Source organism: Mirounga leonina, unplaced genomic scaffold (genome assembly GCF_011800145.1).
Source record: "Mirounga leonina isolate KUSES-001 unplaced genomic scaffold, KU_Mleo_1.0 Mir_168, whole genome shotgun sequence".
NCBI lineage: Eukaryota > Metazoa > Chordata > Mammalia > Carnivora > Phocidae > Mirounga > Mirounga leonina.
The window spans coordinates 19,811,780-19,832,446 of NW_023270426.1; the positions used below are offsets into that span (position 1 = coordinate 19,811,780).

A 20,667-nucleotide genomic window follows, 5' to 3' on the forward strand; every position below is an offset into this window, starting at 1 on the left:
GTGCCCAAAATCCAATATCCTTGATGAACATAGATAAAAAATCCTCAACAAAATATTAGCAAATTGCATTCAAGAATACATTAAAAAGGGCGCCTGGGTGGCTCAGTTGGTTAAGCGACTGCCTTCGGCTCAGGTCATGATCCTGGAGTCCCGGGATCGAGTCCCGCATCGGGCTCCCTGCTCGGCAGGGAGTCTGCTTCTCCCTCTGACCCTCCCCCCTCTCATGTGCTCTCTGTCTCTCTCATTCTCTCTGTCTCAAATAAATAAATCAAATCTTTAAAAAAAAAAAAAGAATACATTAAAAAGATCATTTACCATGATCAAGTGGGATTTATTCTGGGGATGCAAGGATGGTTCAATATTTGCAAATCAAACAACAAGATGTACCACATCAACACAATGAAGGATAACTATTATATGATCGAGAGGATCAAAAGATGAAAAAAAAAAAAAAAGCATGTGACAAAATTCAACATCCATTCATGATAAAAACTCTCAATAAAGTGGGTTTCATGAATAGCCATTCTTCCAAGGATGACATACAGTTGGCCAACAGACATGAAAAGATGCTAAACATCACTAATCATCAGGGAAATGCAAATCAAAACCACAATGAGTTATCACCTCACACCTACCAAAACGGCTGAAATCAAAAGGACAAGAAATAACAACTGCTGGTGAGGATGTGGAGAAAAATGAAACTTTGTGCACTGTTGGTGGGAATGTAAATTGGTGCAGCCCCTATGCAAAACAATATGGATGCTCCTCAAAAAATTAAAAATACAGTTACCATATGATCCAGTAATTCTACCACTTGTTATATACCCAAAGAAAAGGAAAACACTAATTTGGAAAGATATATGCACCCCTATTGTTTATTGCAGTATTATTTACAATACCCAAGAAAGAGAAGCAACCAGGTGTCCATCAGTCATGAGTGCATAAAGAAGTGGCATATACATGTATTATACACATGCAGAGACAATGGAATATTACTCAGTCGTATAAAAGGATGACATCTTGCCATATGCAACAACACGGATGGGCCTAGAGGATAGTATGCTAAGTGAAATAAGTCAGAGAAGACCAATATCGTATGGTATCACTTGCATGTGCAATCTGAAAATCCAAAGAGATGAATAAAACAAAAAGCAGAAACAGCATCATAAATACAGAGAACATTAGGCTGCCAGAGGAGAGGTGGGTGGCGTGGTGGGCAAAATGGGTGAAGGGGCGTAGGAGGTACAGGCTTCTAGTTACAGACTAAGTCAAAAGGATAAAAGGTACAGCAGAGGGAATAAAATCAATGGTATTATAATACAATGCCAGATGGTAGCTACACTTGGGGTGAACACAGTAAACTATACAGAGAAGACAAATCGCTATGCTGTACGCCCTGAAACTAACATTGTAGGTCAACTATACTCTTTTTAAAAAACACTACAGGGCGCCTGGGTGGCTCAGTTGGTTAAGCGACTGCCTTCGGCTCAGGTCATGATCCTGGAGTCCCGGGATCTAGGCCCGCATCAGGCTCCCTGCTCGGCGGGGAGTCTGCTTCTCCCTCTGACCCTCCTCCCTCTCATGCTCTCTGTATCTCATTCTCTCTGTCTCAAATAAATAAATAAAATCTTTAAAAAAAAAAAACCACTACAAAAAAAGATACAAACTTCCAGTTATGAGATAAAGAAGTACAGGGGATGTAATGCACAGCACCCCAACTATAGTTAACAATGCTGCATGGTGTATCTGAAAGTTATGAAGAGAGTAAATCCTAAGCGTTCTCATCACAAAGAAAAACAAACGCTTTTTTTGTATCTACGTGACACAATGAATATCATCTAAACTTACTGTGGTAACCATTTCATAACTGATGTAAGTCAAGTCCTTATGCTGTATACCTTAAATGTATGTAATGCTGTATGTCAAGCCTATCTCGATAAAACTGGAAAACAGTGCTAGAGCGGATAGGAGATGGAAATTTTAAGCAGAGTATGTATCATGAATGCACAAATATATTCAAAGGAAGTCCAGAATGTGTTATTAAAAAAAAAATGTTTTTAAGCTGTTGCCCCACTCGCTCTACAGCAGTCGGCAGTCAGCCCTCCATCTACAGAACAGAGAGAGGGGCCTCTGCCAAGGCAAGTAAGTGGTCCACGGTCACAGGACACACAAGGGACGTGATGTTTGGGCTCTGAAATTCTGCATTTGATTTCTGGTTCTACTAGTGACGTAACCCAGAGCACACTGCTTAACTTCCCTCTGCCTTCGATTCCTTGGGGGGAAAATGAATCTAAGGTGGGAGATCTGCTAAACTAGTGGCCTTGAGAGAAAGCTGCCAAACCCTGTCTGTGTAGGACAAGCCATTCCTCCCGGTTCTCTCCAGTCTGGCCGAGTCTCTTCCGTGCAAGGTTCCCAGCCACGACAGGGTAGTTGAGGTGCGCTCAGATGCCTCGTGAGAGGTCACTACGTTCAAATCATAGTAACCGTTCCCCTAGGTTTTACATCAAGCCTATAGTCAGGGATTACTTCCCTTCCCACTCTTACAGATTCAAATGCCATTTTCTTTTATGAAATGGTGACAGTAGCTGGTAGATTTTTTTCAGATCCTGGCAGGAGAGGAAAAAGCTAGCAAGCAATACTCTTTGTCCATCTCCAAAATGATTGACTTTGGGGAATTTAATATTGTTCTACAAATCCAAAAGCTCCCATGTATCGTACCTGCACCCAGCTTCTATTCAGTCAGAGTCAGAGGGAGACCTAGTTAAGAACAGGCAGGGCTGAGTGTCCAAAAAGCCTTATGTGAAATCATCAACCCACGATGACCTATGTCCAGTCTCTCTCACCCAGATGTCGGACCTGCTAGGAAGTTCAATAAAAGGCCAGCAAGATTTTGCAAGGATGGCAGCTTCTCACAAGAACCAATGTCTTTCTCGGGCATCCCTTACCCAAACATTCATCACTCAATTTTTAGTTTAAATATTTATCTCTCAAAAAAGAAACAGGTACTCTACCAAATTCATCGTGGGCTTCCTGCCAGGCAGTAGGAAGTAAGCATATCTTCATGCTTCAGGGGGTGATTTCCACATGGGGTGGAGTTCAGTTGGAGGGTTATGTGGGTTTATGTTTGAAAAGTCCTGGGTGAGACGGAATCACTATATTGTACACCTAAGACTAACAGAACGCTGTATGTTAACTAACTGGAATTAAAATGAAAAAACAAAGAAATCAGAAAAATCCTAGGTGAGAGAATTTTTTAATCCAGATTTTTGGCAAAAACGGTCTTCTTGGAGATCCCCCTAAAGATTATCCTATGGCTCTCAGTAAATATTCTGACAAGGGGTCTTAATCTGGATGATTTAAGCATAAATGGCTTCCTTCGAATCTTCAGTATTTTATGCATTTGAAAAGCTAATCTTAAGAAGGGTTCCGAGACTTCTCCGACTGCCAGAGGTGTGCGAGTTATAGAAATGTCGGGAACCTCACATCCAAGTCCTGTCGGGTTCTCTCTGGGAGGCGAAAGGCAGGCTGGTTGGTCCTCTGTCACGAGCGCTTTCCCACCAGTCACTTGAATGCCCGACACCTTACTCTCGAAGGCCTCTCCTCCAGTGTCACCTTACCAGAAAAGCCTCACCCGACCGCCTCTGTAAAGTAAGGCTGCCTCCGGCATCCCTGCTGTGTTTTTGTCACGGCACCCGCTTCCCCCACACCCCTTCTGTAATGACTCTGCCCCTCACTAGCCCAAAGCTCAGCGAGCACCCACGGAGGGCAAGGGCCTGCCTTCACTGCCGTACCCTCACTAGCAAGAGGAATGAGGAGCGCATGCAGATGCGATGGCTACTGACTGAATGCAGGCATCTTCTTTCAACAGCTTTGGTGTTAACTGTTAAAAGGAGGCGGCAGTTTGAAATCTCTGAACGGGATAAGATGCTCTGTACGTGAGCAACAGCCCTCAGAAATCTGTCTGCCACAGCAAGCTGCCGTTGGGGACTTTGTCCTACAGATCCATGAGCACGGACACCCACATACAGTTAGGGTTCCTGTGGCACCGCTGGTCGGAATGCTCAGAACAACCGCAAGTTCATTCGCAGAGAACTGGGTAAAACGGTTTTGCATACTCTCTAGGGCACCAGAACCACACCACGGAATTCTCAAGAGCCAGCTCTATGCTGAGAGGGGCAGAACAAGGGAGTCAGAACAGCAGTGAAGGTGTGTGCCAGGCTCTGTCGTCAGGACTCAAGCGCCTTCTCTCCTAAGCCTCCCAAGCACCCTGTGTTCTGTCTCCATTTCACAGATGAGGAGCCTGAGCTACCAGAGAAATGAAATCACTTGCTAAGGTCACGCGGCCAGGAAATGGCAGAATTAGGTCACAAAGCCAAGTGAGCTGGAACCCTTCACCACTGTACCACACTGCCAAAACAGTGGGTAGCATCGTTTATATGTGCTTATATCTAAAGGCAGGGATGACGAGGAGGGCTTTACGGATCTCTCTGCTTTTCCACGCATAGACTTTCTGCAAGGTGCACAGACATTCATCACAGAGACTGCTCTGGGGAGGCAGGGGGTGCTGTGCCGAGAATTCTCACAGCATCCTCTTTTGTACCATCCCCACTCTTACACACATTACCGAGGCACGAACACGGTGCAAAGATTCAGTCATTGAAATGTGAGCCTGGAATGGACCCCATCATTTTATGGGAGGGGGTAAACTGAGGCACAGACTTGCCTGAGGCCACCCAAGTAGGCAGGAGGAGCCCCAAGGCACCAGTAGGGCCCCGGACTCCCAACCCCAGTGGGTTCTGCTGCCTCCTCTCTCTGGGTCCACGATAGCTGACTCAGCTGTCACAACTGGAGACTTTCAAAACCTCCCAATTACATCGAATTGGGGGGAAAATTACGATTTGGAATTCAAGTGTTGACACTTGAAAAATACCAACTCCCTTTCACTCTGAGTGCTTTAGCATGTTAGTAAGGCTTTCTCCTCATGTCTCTGGAAAGGTTATTTTCAGAACATTCCACTTAAACCTGGAGATGCAGGTTCTCTGCTGTTTCTGGGAGCTGACACAACAATTTACATTAAACAAATGTTTTGAAAATTAGCTGTTCACGGTTCCAATTTCAGCTTCCCCCAGGGTTTAATGTTAGCCAAATACTGGTACAGTAAGCAGACAATGTGTTTTATTGTGTGGAAGAAAAACAGACCACCATAACAGACTTCCTGCTTTTGTAATCAAGGGGAAAGCTGAGTGTTTGAGTCATTATTGGCATATGGTTATTAGAAACAGTGAGTTCCAAATATAGCTACACACACACACACACACACACACACCCTTCATTTCCAGTCCAAAAAGAAAGGAACAGCATTCCTAGTGTTTGGTAAAGTGGGAAGGCCAAAAAGCCGTCAGACAATTACTACTAGGGGAAGATCAGGGGTGACAGGAGCAGGGTTCAGCCCAGGCTTGCCCGAGGCACACAGAGGGGCTGCTCCAATGTCAATAAGCAGCGGGTCTGCATGAACAAGGGCCACGCTCGGGCCACAGCTGGAGGAACACTAAGCCAAGCACCAAGGGCCCTGCTCTGTGGGCAGCCAGCTTCCTGGGGCCCGTGATCCAGAGATGATGGACCTGGCATCTTCATCTTCTCTTTTAACATTCAGAAAGGCCCGCACAGGCACTTTCCCCCTGCTTTCCCTGTTGTCCTGCTCCTCCCCGCAAATGTAAATGTTGAAAGGAGAGAGAGAAACAGTTCAATCTGCTAATTTTATACTTGGCAGGAATGAGTAAGGGAGCATTCCGCGATATCCCCGCCTGGCCGTGAGCCTCCCCCTAGGACTCGTGAGCTAGGTGGGGTGTAAGTAGCTGGAAGGAACTTCCAGGACACTCTTCAGTTACAGGGTTCTCTCTCAGAGAGCTGGGAGTGATTCTCAGCTAGGGGGTTGGGGCAGGGCGGTGGCCCGTGGGCAAGACGATTTCAGATTTTGTTGTATTCAGGGAAGCATTTGTTCACACCCAGCAGTGTGTACAAAAACTACAACTTCTTCCACCTCAACTACCAAAGGCCGGCCAACAGTGTAGATAGGAAGTTGGGGGGCCGGAGGCCTGCTTGTGGACCGACTCCGGGTGGGGGGACATGCTGGGAGGGTGGACAGGAGTCGGGTGCAAGGGCAGTGCTCCTGCAGCCTGGCCTGGCAAGGTGTCCTCAACTGGGCAAAGGCTTTGGGTTCTGGTGGGAAGAATGTGCTGACACTGCATCTGACCCACAAGGCATCTCTAAGGAGCTACTTCTGAGGGTCTCACAAAATAGGCAGGTCACCTTCTGCCAGAGGTAATTTCCACCTAGTCTGGCTGAAGACCAGAAGGATCACACCTAAGGGGGTGCCCCAGGCCAGGGGGGAGCAGGACAGCTTAAGATTCCATTTTGTTAATGAGGAGCTCTCACTGCCCGGTCCCTGGCTGGTTGGCCCTGGAAGCTGTGACAAGAGCTCAGAGGCTGGGTCCAGTGAGGCAGGAACACAGAACACCTGTTCCAGTTGCTCTGGGGCCTCCCACCAATGCTCAGACAAGGGAGCGCGACCACCCGCAGGCCCAGACCTCCTGAGGATCGGGGCTGGGGATTAGCCGGCCTGCCCCACCCACGAAGACATTAGGTCACATTACTAAGAGCGATTCACTTGCCACAAAAAGATCGGCACCTGGGACCTCATCTCAGTCCAACCTGGGTCTGGCAGGAGCATCTGCATAATTCCTCTGTTTTCTTCCTTAACAAGGCAACCATTCTGAAGAGCTAACTGCCTGAACCATCCTTCCTCAAAGATGCTCAGAGAAGGACATGCAGGCATGGCAACATAGTGAGAGTTCTGAGAGTGTCGGGGGCAAGTAGGCAGCCAGCACCCTCAGGTAGGACTCGATGGCAGCCGCCCCAGCACAGGAAAGCTCCTGCACCACCCAGGTCCCTTCCCAGAGGTGTGAGCCTCTGCCTGGCAGGCCAGGAATGGGGTCCTTCCAGCCTGAGGCTATCTGCCCCAGCCTCCTCCCCACATTCCCCTTGCCTGCAGGAATCCAGTTTTTCGCTCAGATTCTGGCCACTGGAGCTGGGCTAGCCTCTCTGCAAGCAGCTCCCACACGTTCCTCCTTAGTCCTTGGATAAGCCCTCAGCAGGAGGGAGCCACTCATGACCTCACCGACCTGCACCTGCCCTGCCCCAACCCACATACCCCTGCCCAATCACGTACCTTGGATTTCCGGGCCCCTTTCTTGCCTCCTGCTTTCTTAGACACGGGCTTCTTCTGGGATGGAGACTTGGCCTTTTTGGCTGGGGGTGGCGTGATGATGGCTTCCAACTTCCCTTTGGATCCTCGTTTCTTTGCTAGCAACTCCGGGTGGATGTTTGGTAACACTCCCCCGCTGGCTATGGTGACTCCTTTTAGCAGCTTGCAGGAAAATCAAGGTAGCAGATGGTTAGCCTATCTACCCTGTCTCTGACCTTCAAGAAGTCTGCCCTGACCATTCACATTCTTGCTTTGCTTGGTCGAGCTCCTTCCTCCACGGCATCTCCAAGGATGCGGACAGGACTCAGGCTCAGTATACAGGGAGCAGGTCCTCAGAGTCCCTCACTCCAGTGAAACTTCACTATCTTTCCTCCAGGGAGGGCCAAATACCTTGTTTCATTCCCTCCTGTCCCCAAATAAAGCCTTGAGGAAAAACTGGCATGGGGGTCAGAGAAGCTGCTAATAATCCAAAACGCAGCGCACACCTCTGACAGACAGCCAAATGCCAACCCCCCTGTGTCTCTTGGGCAGCAGGACTGCCCGCCCAAGCGTCTGGCAGGGGAGGGAGAAGAGTGCCCCCATACCTGATTCAGCTCCTCGTCGTTGGCCACAGCCAGCAGGATGTGCCGGGGCGTGACCCGTCCCTTCTTGTTGTCTCTTGCTGCATTGCCCGCCAGTTCCAGAATCTCAGCTGCGGGGAGCAGAGTGGGAGAGCATCTGGTCAGGTGAGAGCGTCAGAGGATCTCAGGAACCCCCCCAGGCCCCACATTCACGGCCCTGGGCACAGGCAGCAGCCTCAGGAAGCAGCTACCCCGAGGCATGAAGCTGCAGATGCTCTGCCCCGCCACACTTTGAGCTGAGTCGCACAGGTGTTGAATGGGACCAGGAGGCCCCTCCGCTCCATCCCCTTTGTTTTGGAGATGAAAACATGGAGGTCCCCCAGTAAGAAGTGGTGGAGCGCACACATGACCCTGTTTCCCACAACGGGCTGCCTGCAGTCAGTCCTCCACATGCCACCAGGACCAACCCTGCGGAGCCAGCAGTGAGCCATGCATCCTGAGCAGCGGGTCATGCCTGCATTTCTGGGACGGCAGGGGCTTGGCCAGTCTCTGTTGACAAAAGCAACAACGGACACCTAGACATTCAGACTCAAAACTAAAAGCCTATGACGGGATTCCACCAAGTCAACATCCTAAATCATAAAGAGAAAGAGGTAGGATGCAGTAGAACAGGCTGAAGAGGCCTAACCACCAAACACAACGTATCAAACCTATCAATGCTTGATGAGATACTGATTACAAAAAAAAAAAAAGAAAAGCGAGCTATAAAAGTCATTCTGGACAAAACTGAGATCTGAACATAGACTGGCTATTAGATACTAAAGGATTGTTAATTTTCTTGGGTGTGACCATAATGTCACTACTCTGTAGAGAACCCTGTTTACAGGAGATACATGCCTAAATACTAGGTGGTGGAGGATCTTGACATCTGCAGTTTACTCTCAAATAATTGCAACAAACTCCACAGAGTAAAGCCAATGCCGTGATATGTTAAGTGCTATTAAATCTAGGGCTGCGATGTGAGTGTCCCTCATTCAGCATTCTGTATGCTTGACACTGTAGAACTTTCTAAGATTTTATGTGAGAGAGAGAGCACACACAAGCAGGGGAGGGGCAGAGGGAGAAGGAGAAGCAGACTCCCCGCTGAGCAGGGAGCCTGATGCAGGACTCGATCCCAGGACCCTGGGATCATGACCTGAGCCGAAGGCAGACGCTTAACCAACAGAGCCACCCAGGTGCCCCAACACTGTAAAACATTTTAAAAACTAGAACCATGACAGACTATGGACTCTGAGAAACAAACTGAGGGTTTTGGTGGGGGGCTGTTTAGCCCGGTGATGGGTATTAAGGAGGGCACATACTGCATGGAGCACTGGGTGTTATACGCAAACAATGGATCGTGGAACACTACATCAAAAACTAATGATGGGGCGCCTGGGTGGCTCAGTTGGTTAAGCGACTGCCTTCAGCTCAGGTCATGATCCCAGGGTCCTGGGATCGAGTCCCGCATCGGGCTCCCTGCTCTGTGGGGAGCCTGCTTCTCCCTCTCCCACTCCCCCTGCTTGTGTTCCCTCTCTTGCTGTGTCTCTCTCTGTCAAATAAATAAATAAAATCTTTAAAAAAAAAAAAACTAATGATGTATTGTATGATAACATAACATAATAAAATTAAAAAAAAAAACTAGACAGCTAGGAGCCCAGGCCCTAGTTGGTGCTCGGGTTCATTTGCCCAGCCTTCAGGGCAGGCCCTCATGGGACAGGACAACAGCTCTTCCACAGCACCAAAGATGGGCCGAAATAGCAAGTGCCCTTTGGCAAGAGAGTTTTTCCTCCTCTGCAGCATAGTTCTCTTGGGAAATGTCGACATCAACTTTCCTCATTTTTCTTAACCCAGATTGTCCTAGAACGTATCTTACACTCCCCTCCCCACGTCTGCAATTCTGCCCGCACCACCGCCCTGCCTAGGACCACTCCCCTGGGGGCCGGGCTCAGGCCTGACCTCCTCCTGGTACTGAAGAATTCCTTGTATTCCGGTTTATGTTGTCAGTACTAAAGATCTCCAGCAAAGTCAGAACTCAGAATCATTATAAAGTAAGTAGGGAACAGATCCCGTATTTAAAGCTGACAGGATGCACGATACACATGAAGGAGCGCTAGCGGCTGGATCCGATGCAGTAACGACGGCGTAGAGCGCTGTAAAACTGCTTAGCAAACCCTCCCAGTGGCAGTGGTGGGAAACCAGCCACACCTGCCACAGGTTTCCACTAGGAACCCCAGGCAGGAATTCGGTGACTCAGTAATCACGTCACTGATGATACACCGCCCCCGGAGGCACCACGAGGCCTGTGCCTACGTGGCGCTCCCAGGCCAGAGTCCCTCACCTTGTTTCCCATTTGAGAATCACTAGAGGGAGGCCCTGTGAGGACAGGATGAGAACCAGTACATTTCCCACCCTTAACCGTAATCTCAGCAGGACTGTTCCCCCTGCAGCCTGAGTGCAGATGGAGGGGGGAGATGGCCCACCTGCCAGTTCCACTGAAGCCTCCCTGTAAGTGACGGTGGCAGTGTGCTCCACTGTCCAGCGGAGACGGACCTGTCTTGGCCAAGCAGGAAAGGGTGCCTGGGATATGCCCAAGTGACCCTGAGCACCAGGTGCCATGATGCAGAAATGGGCCCAGCCTGGGCTTCTTCCTCCTGCCCTCCCGGAGGATGCACCACACCTGCAACACTGTGGTCCTGCCCATGGCTGGGGAGGGAGCCACAGTAGGAGCCTCACCTGATGCGAGCACAGCCTCGAGGGGTAAAGGCAGAGAAGGGGGCTAGCCATAGCAGTTCTCCAGGGAGGAGCAGCTGGTACCAGAGTTGTAGCCATCTGCCATTCCTCCTGGCCTCCACTATCCCCTCACCTCCTCACCATCCCCTGCCTTCTGGGGCCACAGGGAAACATGGGCCAAACAGTATCTGCAGAGCCAGAATGTACAGAAGGAGTCTGGTGGATTACCACCTTTTCCCAGTAACGTGCTAAGAATGCTCTACCTGGCCTTCATTAGACAGAGACCCACAAGGGTGCCCTAAGCCCACCCCTCTGGCACGCCCATGTGAAATTATGGCTTCTCAGGCAAGTGGACATGGCTTGTTTCCTCTTCCTGCCCGGAGTGGTAGTGAAAGGCTCTCTCCCAGAGAAGGTACATGGCCACTGTGGGGAGAGGCTGTGGTCTTATTTTAGGCACTGCTCCTTTAACTTGTTCTGTGCGCAGGTGAGCATAGTGATGGACGCAAAGACCCGGAGGGAGGGGAGGGTTCGCCACAACTCAGTGGCCTTGGGCCGCTCATTTGGGTGGGACACAGATGGCATGTGACACAAGGATATAAAGCACAGGAGTGACCTGTGAGTAGCACCCATGGCTCAGAAATCTGGAGATCAATTCTCCAACGATCCGCCTCACTTCCCCGACCACCTGCCCAGCCCCCAGGCTCTTCCTCTGTGGCTGAAACCTCAACGGCCAGAGTGTCTCCACTTGGGAACTCTCAAGGAGTGTGCTCACCTACTGCTAACTGGGCCTGGATCCACCTGGGAGTGACCCTGAGGGGTCGGTGTGTCAGGTGGGATGAGGAGCGTTGCAGCTCCTCGGAAAGAGCTGGGCGGGGGGGTCTCATTCCTCTGCCTTCTTCACCGAGGAGCAGGAAAATCGACGACTCCTCTCTTGCTGCAAACCCCAGCTCGCCTTCCATCTGCACATGCCCAGAGGACCCGCCCTCTACGCCCTCTACCGCCCAAGGGTGGGCCCTCAGCTCCGCCTGTGGGGGCGGAGGGGGTGTCAGTGGGGCTAACAAAGAGGGGCACACACCCACACTGCAGCGAGTTGAGCAAGAGCCTGATCTTCTGTTTACTCCTGTGTGTTTTCCACAGGGTAGTTACCATAGCAACTCCTTTGTCCAGGGACACACGCGGGACAGAGCACCTCGGAGGCACACCTTTTACGAGAAGCACGTTCCACGCCTGGCCGTCCAGGACACATCTGGTGGCGGGGAGCTGGGGCGCTAGAAGCAGCCCAGAAAGATGGAGGCTTCATCTGACAGTGAACAAAGGCAGGAACCCAGAGCACGAGCTCAGCCCTCGCCAAGTCTTCATGAGTGCCCACCCTCTCGTCCTCAGGCCTGTTTCGGCATCAGCCATCACAAGGGGCTTTCCTGGCCGGGAGAGGGCTGCCTGCTGCCGGGGGAGAGGGGAGGTGGGCGACACCAGCTGCTCGGCAGGACAGAACAGTTCCCCTCGGCTCTGCACGGGGAGAGGGTGCTGGCTGTGAGGAACGGGGGCAGGACACAGCCCCCCCTCAGGAATTTCCTCGTTCACTTCCCTTCCTAGTAACTGATCCTCACCTCTGCGAACGACGGCAGGGTCATGGAAGCCCCAGGCTCAGGGCTGTACACGGTTCCTGCCACCGCCCTGCCCCACACACCCGGTGGGAAGGGCCCACAGGGCCACAAGCAAGGGGGCAGCTCCCTGGGGACGCCAGAGCCAGCTTCAGCTCTGCCTCCACTTGCATAGAACCCATGCCTTCCCGCAAGGGAGGGCTTCCTACACCTGATTCATCTTGAATTTTGGAAGGTTTTATGCATCTCTTAACACCTGCCTGGATTAAGGGAAAAGGATTCTGGGAAAGAGAATCGGGAAAGCACCACATCTACAGGCGCAAGTCCTTTTCACGGTTTCCAGAGCTCAGTGCTTGGTTGGATCCTCCCTTGGAGGGAGCTTTCAGGAGCCACAGCCCTAGGGGCTACAACCAAAACAAATGGAATCTGCAAGAAACCACAGGAGGAAACTGGGCAAGAGCGGTTAGGAAGAGAAGAAACAGACCCCTCACCAGGTTCTCTACCGGCTCAAGCCAAGTCTTCCTGGCCAGCGACAGGAATAGTTTTGTTACCAATGACCAGCAGTGGACAGGTTTGGGGCCCAGAGCACCTGGGGTCAGCTCTGGAGAGGACTGTAAGTGTGGGAAGGTTCCCAATGATAAACGTTGCACAGGGACAAACTGAATGATGAGCAACACCGGCCAGCTTATGAGCTATTTAAGATCTTTTTTAAGATCTAACTTGCAAAACACCCAAATGTCTCTGGTTCCCACTCCTGGCCAGGGCCGGTCCGGCAAGCAGTGAGCCACTGGATCCATTATCTGTAGTGACCGGGGCCAGCGAGGCGACCTTATTCTCTCCTCTGAGCAGCAAGCACTACCAAGACACCCCCGGGCCCACCATTCCCCAGCCCCACGGAGCAGGATTGCTTGAAGGCCGCTTGACAAAATTCCCACAGCCGTGAATAATGGCATTATTTGGAAGCCTTTTCAGCTACAGACCAGCTGTCTGAAAGTGAATACCTTTGACAGGTCTCCTTTCCAAGTTCACCCAGAGACCAGAGGCTTAGAGTCTCCCTCCCCCAACCCCAAACATCTTGAACTGAACCGTATCTGTTGTATGGAAGCATTCCGTCTATCTTCCTTGAGGGAGATGAAGTCATGGCTTACAGAATTAGACGCCTAACAGCTAACAGGTGACGTGCGGAGGCTGCGCCAGGCTCTAAACTCAAACCTTGCAAAGGCAAGAGTCGGGGGGCTTCTCTGGAGCTGTTTGAAGCATCTCGGCTAACAAAAGAAAGACTGAAAATAACAACCAGAAATCAAAGGAAAGCAAATGTTCACATAATCCCAAGGAGAAAACAGATACTTGCCACAAAGCCAACAACGTGACGAGCAAACTGTTTATTGTATTTCTTTCAATGCATCGGGCTTCCATCAGCAGTTCACGGAGTTCAGAACTATTTTACACGGTTCTGGAAAGCCTTAACCCAATCAACCCCAATCGGAGAGTGACTGCTCAGAGTTTCCTGCATCCTAACTGTGCCGCACTTTCCTCCAGTTCCCCTGGGGGGCCCAGAATCCACTGGCCCACATCTCACCTTTTCAGGAGATGAGCAGCAGAGTCTGAAACCTGCCGAACTGTCACCCCGAGGCTCCGGGGCCTCACTCATGGGCCACAGCAAAGCTCTCCAGTCGGCCTGTCCTGGGCCTCAGAGGAACCAGGGATTCCAAAGAGAATCAGAAGGTAGCATTTGTGTGTGTGTGTGTGTGTGTGTGCAGGATACAAGGTATTTTGTAACAAGAAGCCATTCTGTTGCTTTTCTGCAGATGTTCCGAGTCTGACACACACTTGTCCCTTGCTGTTAAGCCCACGTTACAGATCCCTAAGAACCCACGAGCATCTGGTCCAGTCTCCCACCTTCCCCATGTCTCGCAGTAAGACAGAAACGCGGCTTAATTTGGGGGTTTCTAAAGTAGGCTGTTTATCTGATTTCAAAGTAAAAAGTAATTCTGCATTATACACATTAACAAAAAAGAGGATTCTTGACCAACACTACGTTCCTCTTACCCACCAACCCAGCCCAGGGCGCGAGTCCCTTCCCTTTCTGCAAAGCCTTCCCGTGTCTTCCCCTCAGTCTCCAGCGCTTCTGCATCAGCTTACCTCCTCGGTCTGTCTGCGGGTGGGGGGTGGGGGCTGGGGGGTGGGGGGTGGGGGGCAGTCACCAAGGGCGCCATGGCAGACCCGGGGTCTGCCGTCAGATAGCCCGGGCATGAATCCCAGCCTGCACTCCGCTGCAGACGTGCCAACCCACACCTGAGGCGTGCCTTCCCTTTCTATGGAAGGGGGAGGATCATGAGTTTGCAAGTTACGTGCTTACCACGGTTGGGAGGTGTCTGCTACTGTTTTGGAGGCTACAGCCACACGCTTCATCTCTTACAAAGTACAGCAGGCTCGATTTCTAGGGGAAGAAAACTATCCTTTCTTTTCCTCCGGTTCCTCTATCAAGATAATGGGCTGGCTAAGCGGATAGACGCTCTCACGTGTGTGAGAGCCAGGGGGCGGAGAAAAGCAGTACAGAAAACCTGGTGTTTCCTCCCGACAGTTGACTCTTTGCTGTTACACTTAACAGTTTACATATGTCTGAAAAATGCACTTGAACCCGATTAACCTTGGGGCTGCCAGACTTACCTTGATAGAATGCAGCACCCGGGGCGGCCCCACAGGCGGTCTCTGCCTCGGGATGGGGTCTGGGGCTTTTGTCTGACCCCCACAGGGCGTGTGCCAGGGCAGGGGCAGAACTGAAGCCAGCTGCTGAGCCAGCGCGAGCCAAGGCCCAGGAAGGAAGGGGGACGGACGCCGTGCCTGGGGCAGGCCCAGAGAAACCTGCTCTCACCCAGGGCCTGGCTGACAGCTGAGCAGGGCCCTCTGCCCTGCCACGCACTCCCTTTCGAGGACTGAGTTAATTCACAAGGAAATGGGTAATATGTGTGTTTGTTTGGATATGGAAAATCACAGCCATTTGCTCTTAATTCATTGCGGGAAGGGATGAACATTCAGAGAGGTCTGCTGAAATGAAATGATTTGAAGAGTGTAATGTAAAGAGGAAACTCATTTAAAGAGCCCTGACACGATGCCATTTCCCAGATGGACTTTTAAAGAGGAAAACAAGGAGAAAGGTGCATATGGCAGGCTGCCCTGTGTCCTGGGGCAGAGGCGACGCCTGTCCTCCACACTCACGTGAGATGGGGCGCCCTGGGGCCTCCTCTGAGTGGAATCGGGGACTCCATCGGAGGGGAACACTTTACCCTCTTTGGTGCTGTTTACCTTGTGCACAATTTAGCTTTTCAAAATGTAAGAAATGAAAACGCAGTGTAAACGAGAAGAGGCAACTAGGGTATACGCCCTCATCTTCGAGACCCCGTATCACCCTCCTGCCCTGACATCTGTCCCCACCTGCCTAATCCTGCTTCTCACAAGAGTTCTGAGCATGTGGACTTTTTAGGTTCTTTCCATGACTGTTTTTAGAGCAGTATGAGTGTGCCATAGCAGAGGAGGCTCTGGCCCTGTGTGCTCAAATGGATTCCCAAGGCTGAGGGCCACGGGTCGAATGCAAGCTGTGTCACCCAGGATTCTAGCCCCTTTCCTAGGCGGGGGGGTGGGGGGGGGGGAGATGAAGGGACATCGGGCAAAAGCTCCTGACCCTCCAGTCCACCCTCAGTGCCACTGAGCCATAAAATCTCCTCATGGCGGACAGGGCACTACCCTCCCCCCTCCAAGGACTCTGTGGCCCCTCTTTCCCCCAGAACCTCCCTTGTCCTGCTGATAGCCAGCAACCCCGACATTGACCAGACTGCCCTTCTCTCTAGCCCAGCACATGTCACGCCAACGGCCACCAGCCCTCTTGTGCTCAAACCCATCTCCTTCCTGTCAGTGACTCCTTGTCCCTCCAGGCCCATCCCTGCAGGACCCCTGTCCCCTCTGCTCAGGCCAGACCCCAAGACCGTCTCCAGCCCTTGCACATCACCTGCAACCCTCTCAGGAGGCTTTGCCTCCTCGGCCAAGCTGGGCTCCACTGAGGACCCGAGCCAGCCTTCTAGGACTGGGCACATACCATCCTCCTGCAATGTCCACTGGAGACACAGGAGATGCAAAGTGGACCTAGGATCCCTGAGCACCGCCCCCACCCTCCAGCTCTCCTGGTAACTGCTAAGGTCTGCGCTCCTGAGGAGAGCCTGCAGGGGGCGCTCTTCTCAAGATGGGTTACTATGCAAGTGGCCTTGCAGAGGTTACTTTGACTCTAAGCCCCAGTTTCCTTCTGGGGCTTAAAATAGGCAGTTTGAGGATTCCATGAGTTACCAAATGTAAAGCACATAGTAAGTGCTCACTAATAAGGCGGATGTTTCATTACTTATTACCGGTCTGCCTCTGCCTAGTACTCAAAGGACTGGCCCCCATGCCCCCAAAACTTACATAACCAGAGGCCACAATCTCCACCTGGAATAGGGACCGCCAGGGCCTGGGGTGGAGGTGGAAGGGCAGGGAAACCGATGCTGCTCAAGGTAAATGTCCTCATTTTCTGATGCTGACTTTCAGCAGTCAATCCCCAGATTTACAGAAGTAGCACATAAATGTTTACCAAAGACTACCTCAGTTACCAATTACCACAAGGAGCATCCATCAGGATAGCCATGGCAAGGGAAGCCTGCGATTAGCCTTTTCCAGAGGCCCTGGATTCCCACACAGTTCCCACCATCCTGCAGACAAGGCATGTAAGCTCTGGCAGAACAAGAGCCTCCTTACAATGCGGACGACATTTCTAAATGTCTTCTGTAAAGGCCACTCTACACATGTTTCCCTGTGTACACGGGAATGACAGCCATCCCGCCGGAGGACCCGTCAGCATCGGGCACCACCACAGGCCTCTGAAGTACCAGGTAGCACATGCCTCTTGGCCACCAGACGGAAGGCACTTGCCTAAAATGGAAGGTGGATGTGAAGTGAAGGAGGAAAGACATCAAGGAAGGGGAGGTGGGAGCCAGGGTCAGAGCTGCAGGCGGGCTGAGCAGCCTGGCAAGTCCAAGGCGAGGCCGTGTTATCTTCTCAGCAACCAGCACGGGAGGGGGCGGTGGGGAGAGACGGGGAGATAGGGGGAGGCTGACTGTGGCTAATACCCTTTGCGTCTGACTTCTTGCTACGACATATTTATAGCTCTGAGGTGTGGCTTTTTGCTTTCACCATGTTTTATTCTGGGTTGACTAGACATAGATGCCTTCAGGCAGGCAAAGAAAGCAAGAGGACTAGAAATATGTTTTATTAGTTGATATCTTTCTGTTAAAATATCAGCAAGAGAGAAGATATTTGTAGAATTCTCATCTATTCCTTCTCTCAGTAGGTAAGTAGTTCTTTAAAACCATTCTTGCTGGTCATCCACAGACAGACCCTGGGGCACAGCTCACACCCCTCCTGGGATGCTGCGATTTAAACCAGGTGGGCAGCTCCTGGCTTCCTCTGCTTTTCAAGGTATAGCTGACACATCCTCAGTGGCCTTGGTGACAGAGGTGAGAGAGCAGCCCTTGGTAAAGTTCCCACGCCTTCCTGTTTGCCACCCACACGCGCCCTGCCGCTTTCCTTTCCTCGGACGGGTCTGGCCATGCCCGGTGTCATAAACATAAGCCTAATTCTGCTTCATTGAAAAATCCAGGGGTCTAGGTCAGCTCCCATCTCATCAATGTCCTGGCCGCATCTGACATTACCAACATTCCGTCCTCCTGAAATTCATCACCCTCTAACTAGTCTTCTGATCCTTCAGTGAAAAACTGTTTATGAAGCAGCTGCACAGCGTTAGCCCTCGTGCTGGTAGCTGAGTTCACGGTGATGAGGGAGAAGTGGGGAAGGCACATTCCCAACCCTGGGGTCGTGAATATGGCCTCCGATAGGTCTGACCCATCACAGGCACTCACTACAAATCTGTTGAAATGAACACTGATTCTTTCGACCCTCAGCGTGGCACCTTGCACCTGGCCAGAGCCTGGTAACTCTTTCACAAATAGGTCATTACAGATGGATCACTAAATGAGTAAACCAAGCCCTGAAGCATTCAGAGCGTGATTGAGGATGGAAGTGCAGGCACGTTCTCCAAGGCACTGGCCTGGTTTCACGTATTAGCCAATGCTCAGGCTCCATGGCAGGCAATGTGAACTATAAAGCAGTCATCCCAGGGGAAGGCAGCCCCCTGAGGGCCCAGAGTCCAGGCAGGCCTCCCCTCACAGTCTCAAGTCAGGTCTTAGGGTTGGCAGAGAGGGCTGGGGGTTCTGGGGAGATGTTCAGGCCAGATCAACAACCCTCAGATTCTCTCAACTAAGATTCGGGCTCAAATATAAATGTCAGTCTCTGCATATCACATGTACCCATTATCCTGATTCATTATTTCTTGGCATTTCATTTTTAAAATTTATTTTGAAATGAAAAGGGAGAACAAAAATATCTTTAGAAAGATATAGAACATACATAAGAAACTAATAACACTGTCTCCTGGGAGGAGAACTGGGTAGGAAAAGGAGCAGGAAGGGAAATGCAGGTCTTACTGTATGTCCTGTGGGGAGATGTGGGTTTTGCCATTGGTATATATCACTTACTAAAGAAAATAAAGACAATGAAAGACCCACAAGATATGAGAAATATAAAGTATGTAACTAGGCAGACCAATGAAACAGAAAGTCCAAAAATAGTCCTAAGTATATCTAGAAATTTCATGTATGGTAAAGGTAGCATCTCAGATCACCAGGAAAAAGATGGGATATTCAATTGATTGTGTTGAGATAACTGGGTAACCATCTGGAACAAAAGTAAGTGAATCCCTATCTCACACTATATATCAGGATTGATTTCAAATGGATCAAAGTAAAAATGTAAAAAACTTAAATTAAACCATAAAAATACTAAGCAAAAGCATGAGGGAATTCCTTTGTAATCTCCGAGAGAAGTAGATTTTCTGAACGATGATTCAAAATCTGGCAGAAATAGATGATAAAAGACTGCCATTTTAGGATTATTCAGATAAACTTGCTAATTATTCCATAATGTATTGGATATCAAATCATCAGGTTGTACATTTTTAATATATACAATTATATGTGTCATTTATTCCTTAATAAAACTGAAAAAAAAATTATTCAAATAAATATGTTATTATGTATAATATAGTTAAAGAAAATTTTGAAAATGAAGAGAAAACAAGAAGTTATAAAGAACAACCAAGCAGATTTTTAAAAAACCCAACAGGACTTCTAGGGAAATAAAAGTTTCAAAGCGGAAATAAAAAACTCATTGACTGGGGGCACCTGCGTGGCTCAGTCAGTTGAGTGTTCGACTCTTGATTTTGGCTCAGGTCATGATCTCAAGGTCGGGAGATCGAGCACCAAGTTGGGCTCCATGCTGGGTGTGGAGCCTGCTTAAGATTCTCTCTCTCTCCCTCTGCCCCTCCCTGCTGCAACTCAGGTGCATGTACAGCATTCTCTCTCCAAAAAAAAAAAAAAAAATCAGTGACTGAATTAAATAGCATATAAGATATAGCTGAAGAGAGAATTAGTAAATGGGGAGATAGTTCTAGAAGACAGAACAGAAATTATTATCCACAAATAAGTTCTGCAAGACAGAAATGAAAACTATAAATGAGATGAACAGATATGGAAAAAAGAACGAGACACTAACACATGTTTAACTTGTGTTTTATAAGGAGAAAGAGCTTAGAATAGAGACACTGAAGAATTAACAGCTAAAAACTTTATAGATGTGATAGAAGCATGTTCAGGGGCGCCTGGGTGGCTCAGTCAGTTGAGCGTCTGCCTTTGGCTCAGGTCATGACTTCAGGGTCCTGGGATCGAGCCCTGCGTTGGGCTCCCTGCTCAGCGGGGAGCCTGCTTCTCCCTCTCCTTTTGCCGCTCCCCTGCTCTGCTCTCTCTCTCAAATAAATAAATAAAATCTTAAAAAAATAAAAATAAAAGAAGCATGTTCAAAACCACAGCCTGAGAAAATTTATCACCAAAAGACCTCACGAAATGAAATTCTAAACGATGTACTTCAGTCACAAGTAAAATAATCCCAGATGGAAGCCCTGAGATGAAAGAGGCACACTTAGTTTGGGGCATACCTTTTTCCTTGCCTGAATCCAGAAACAAGTTTGGTCTTGCTGTGGGCTTTTCCACTGGCCCCAGCGAAAACAGAACCCTTGCTAGGGAATTTGCCTCTGCATCTGCAGACCCCAGTGGCAGAAATGAAAGTGGCATGTGACCCTTCACGGGGAAATCATGAAGCAACAGTGAGCCTCCCTGACCACTGGGCGTTCCCAGGCAATGCAGCACATCTTCAAGGAAACAGAGAGGACGGAAAACTGGACATCCACATGCAAAGAAGTGAATCTAGACACAGACCTCACATCCTTTGCAAAAATTAACTCAAAATGGATCACAGACCTAAATGTAAAACACTA

At 49.9% G+C, this 20,667-nt stretch overlaps 1 protein-coding gene across 4 annotated transcripts in view; it reads right to left on the minus strand.

The window, feature by feature from the left end:
• The window catches only part of LOC118016660 (core histone macro-H2A.1), an 83,081-nt gene that overhangs the window by 42,403 nt on the left and 20,011 nt on the right, over window positions 1-20,667 (minus strand). For all 4 annotated transcript variants that reach the window (XM_035014173.1, XM_035014171.1, XM_035014172.1 and 1 more), the window contains exons 3-4: window positions 7,849-7,955; window positions 7,229-7,426 (exon numbers count right to left, since the gene is read on the minus strand). In XM_035014173.1, coding sequence (XP_034870064.1) covers window positions 7,229-7,426; window positions 7,849-7,955 — 305 coding nt within the window. The remainder of the gene's footprint in view (window positions 1-7,228; window positions 7,427-7,848; window positions 7,956-20,667) is intronic.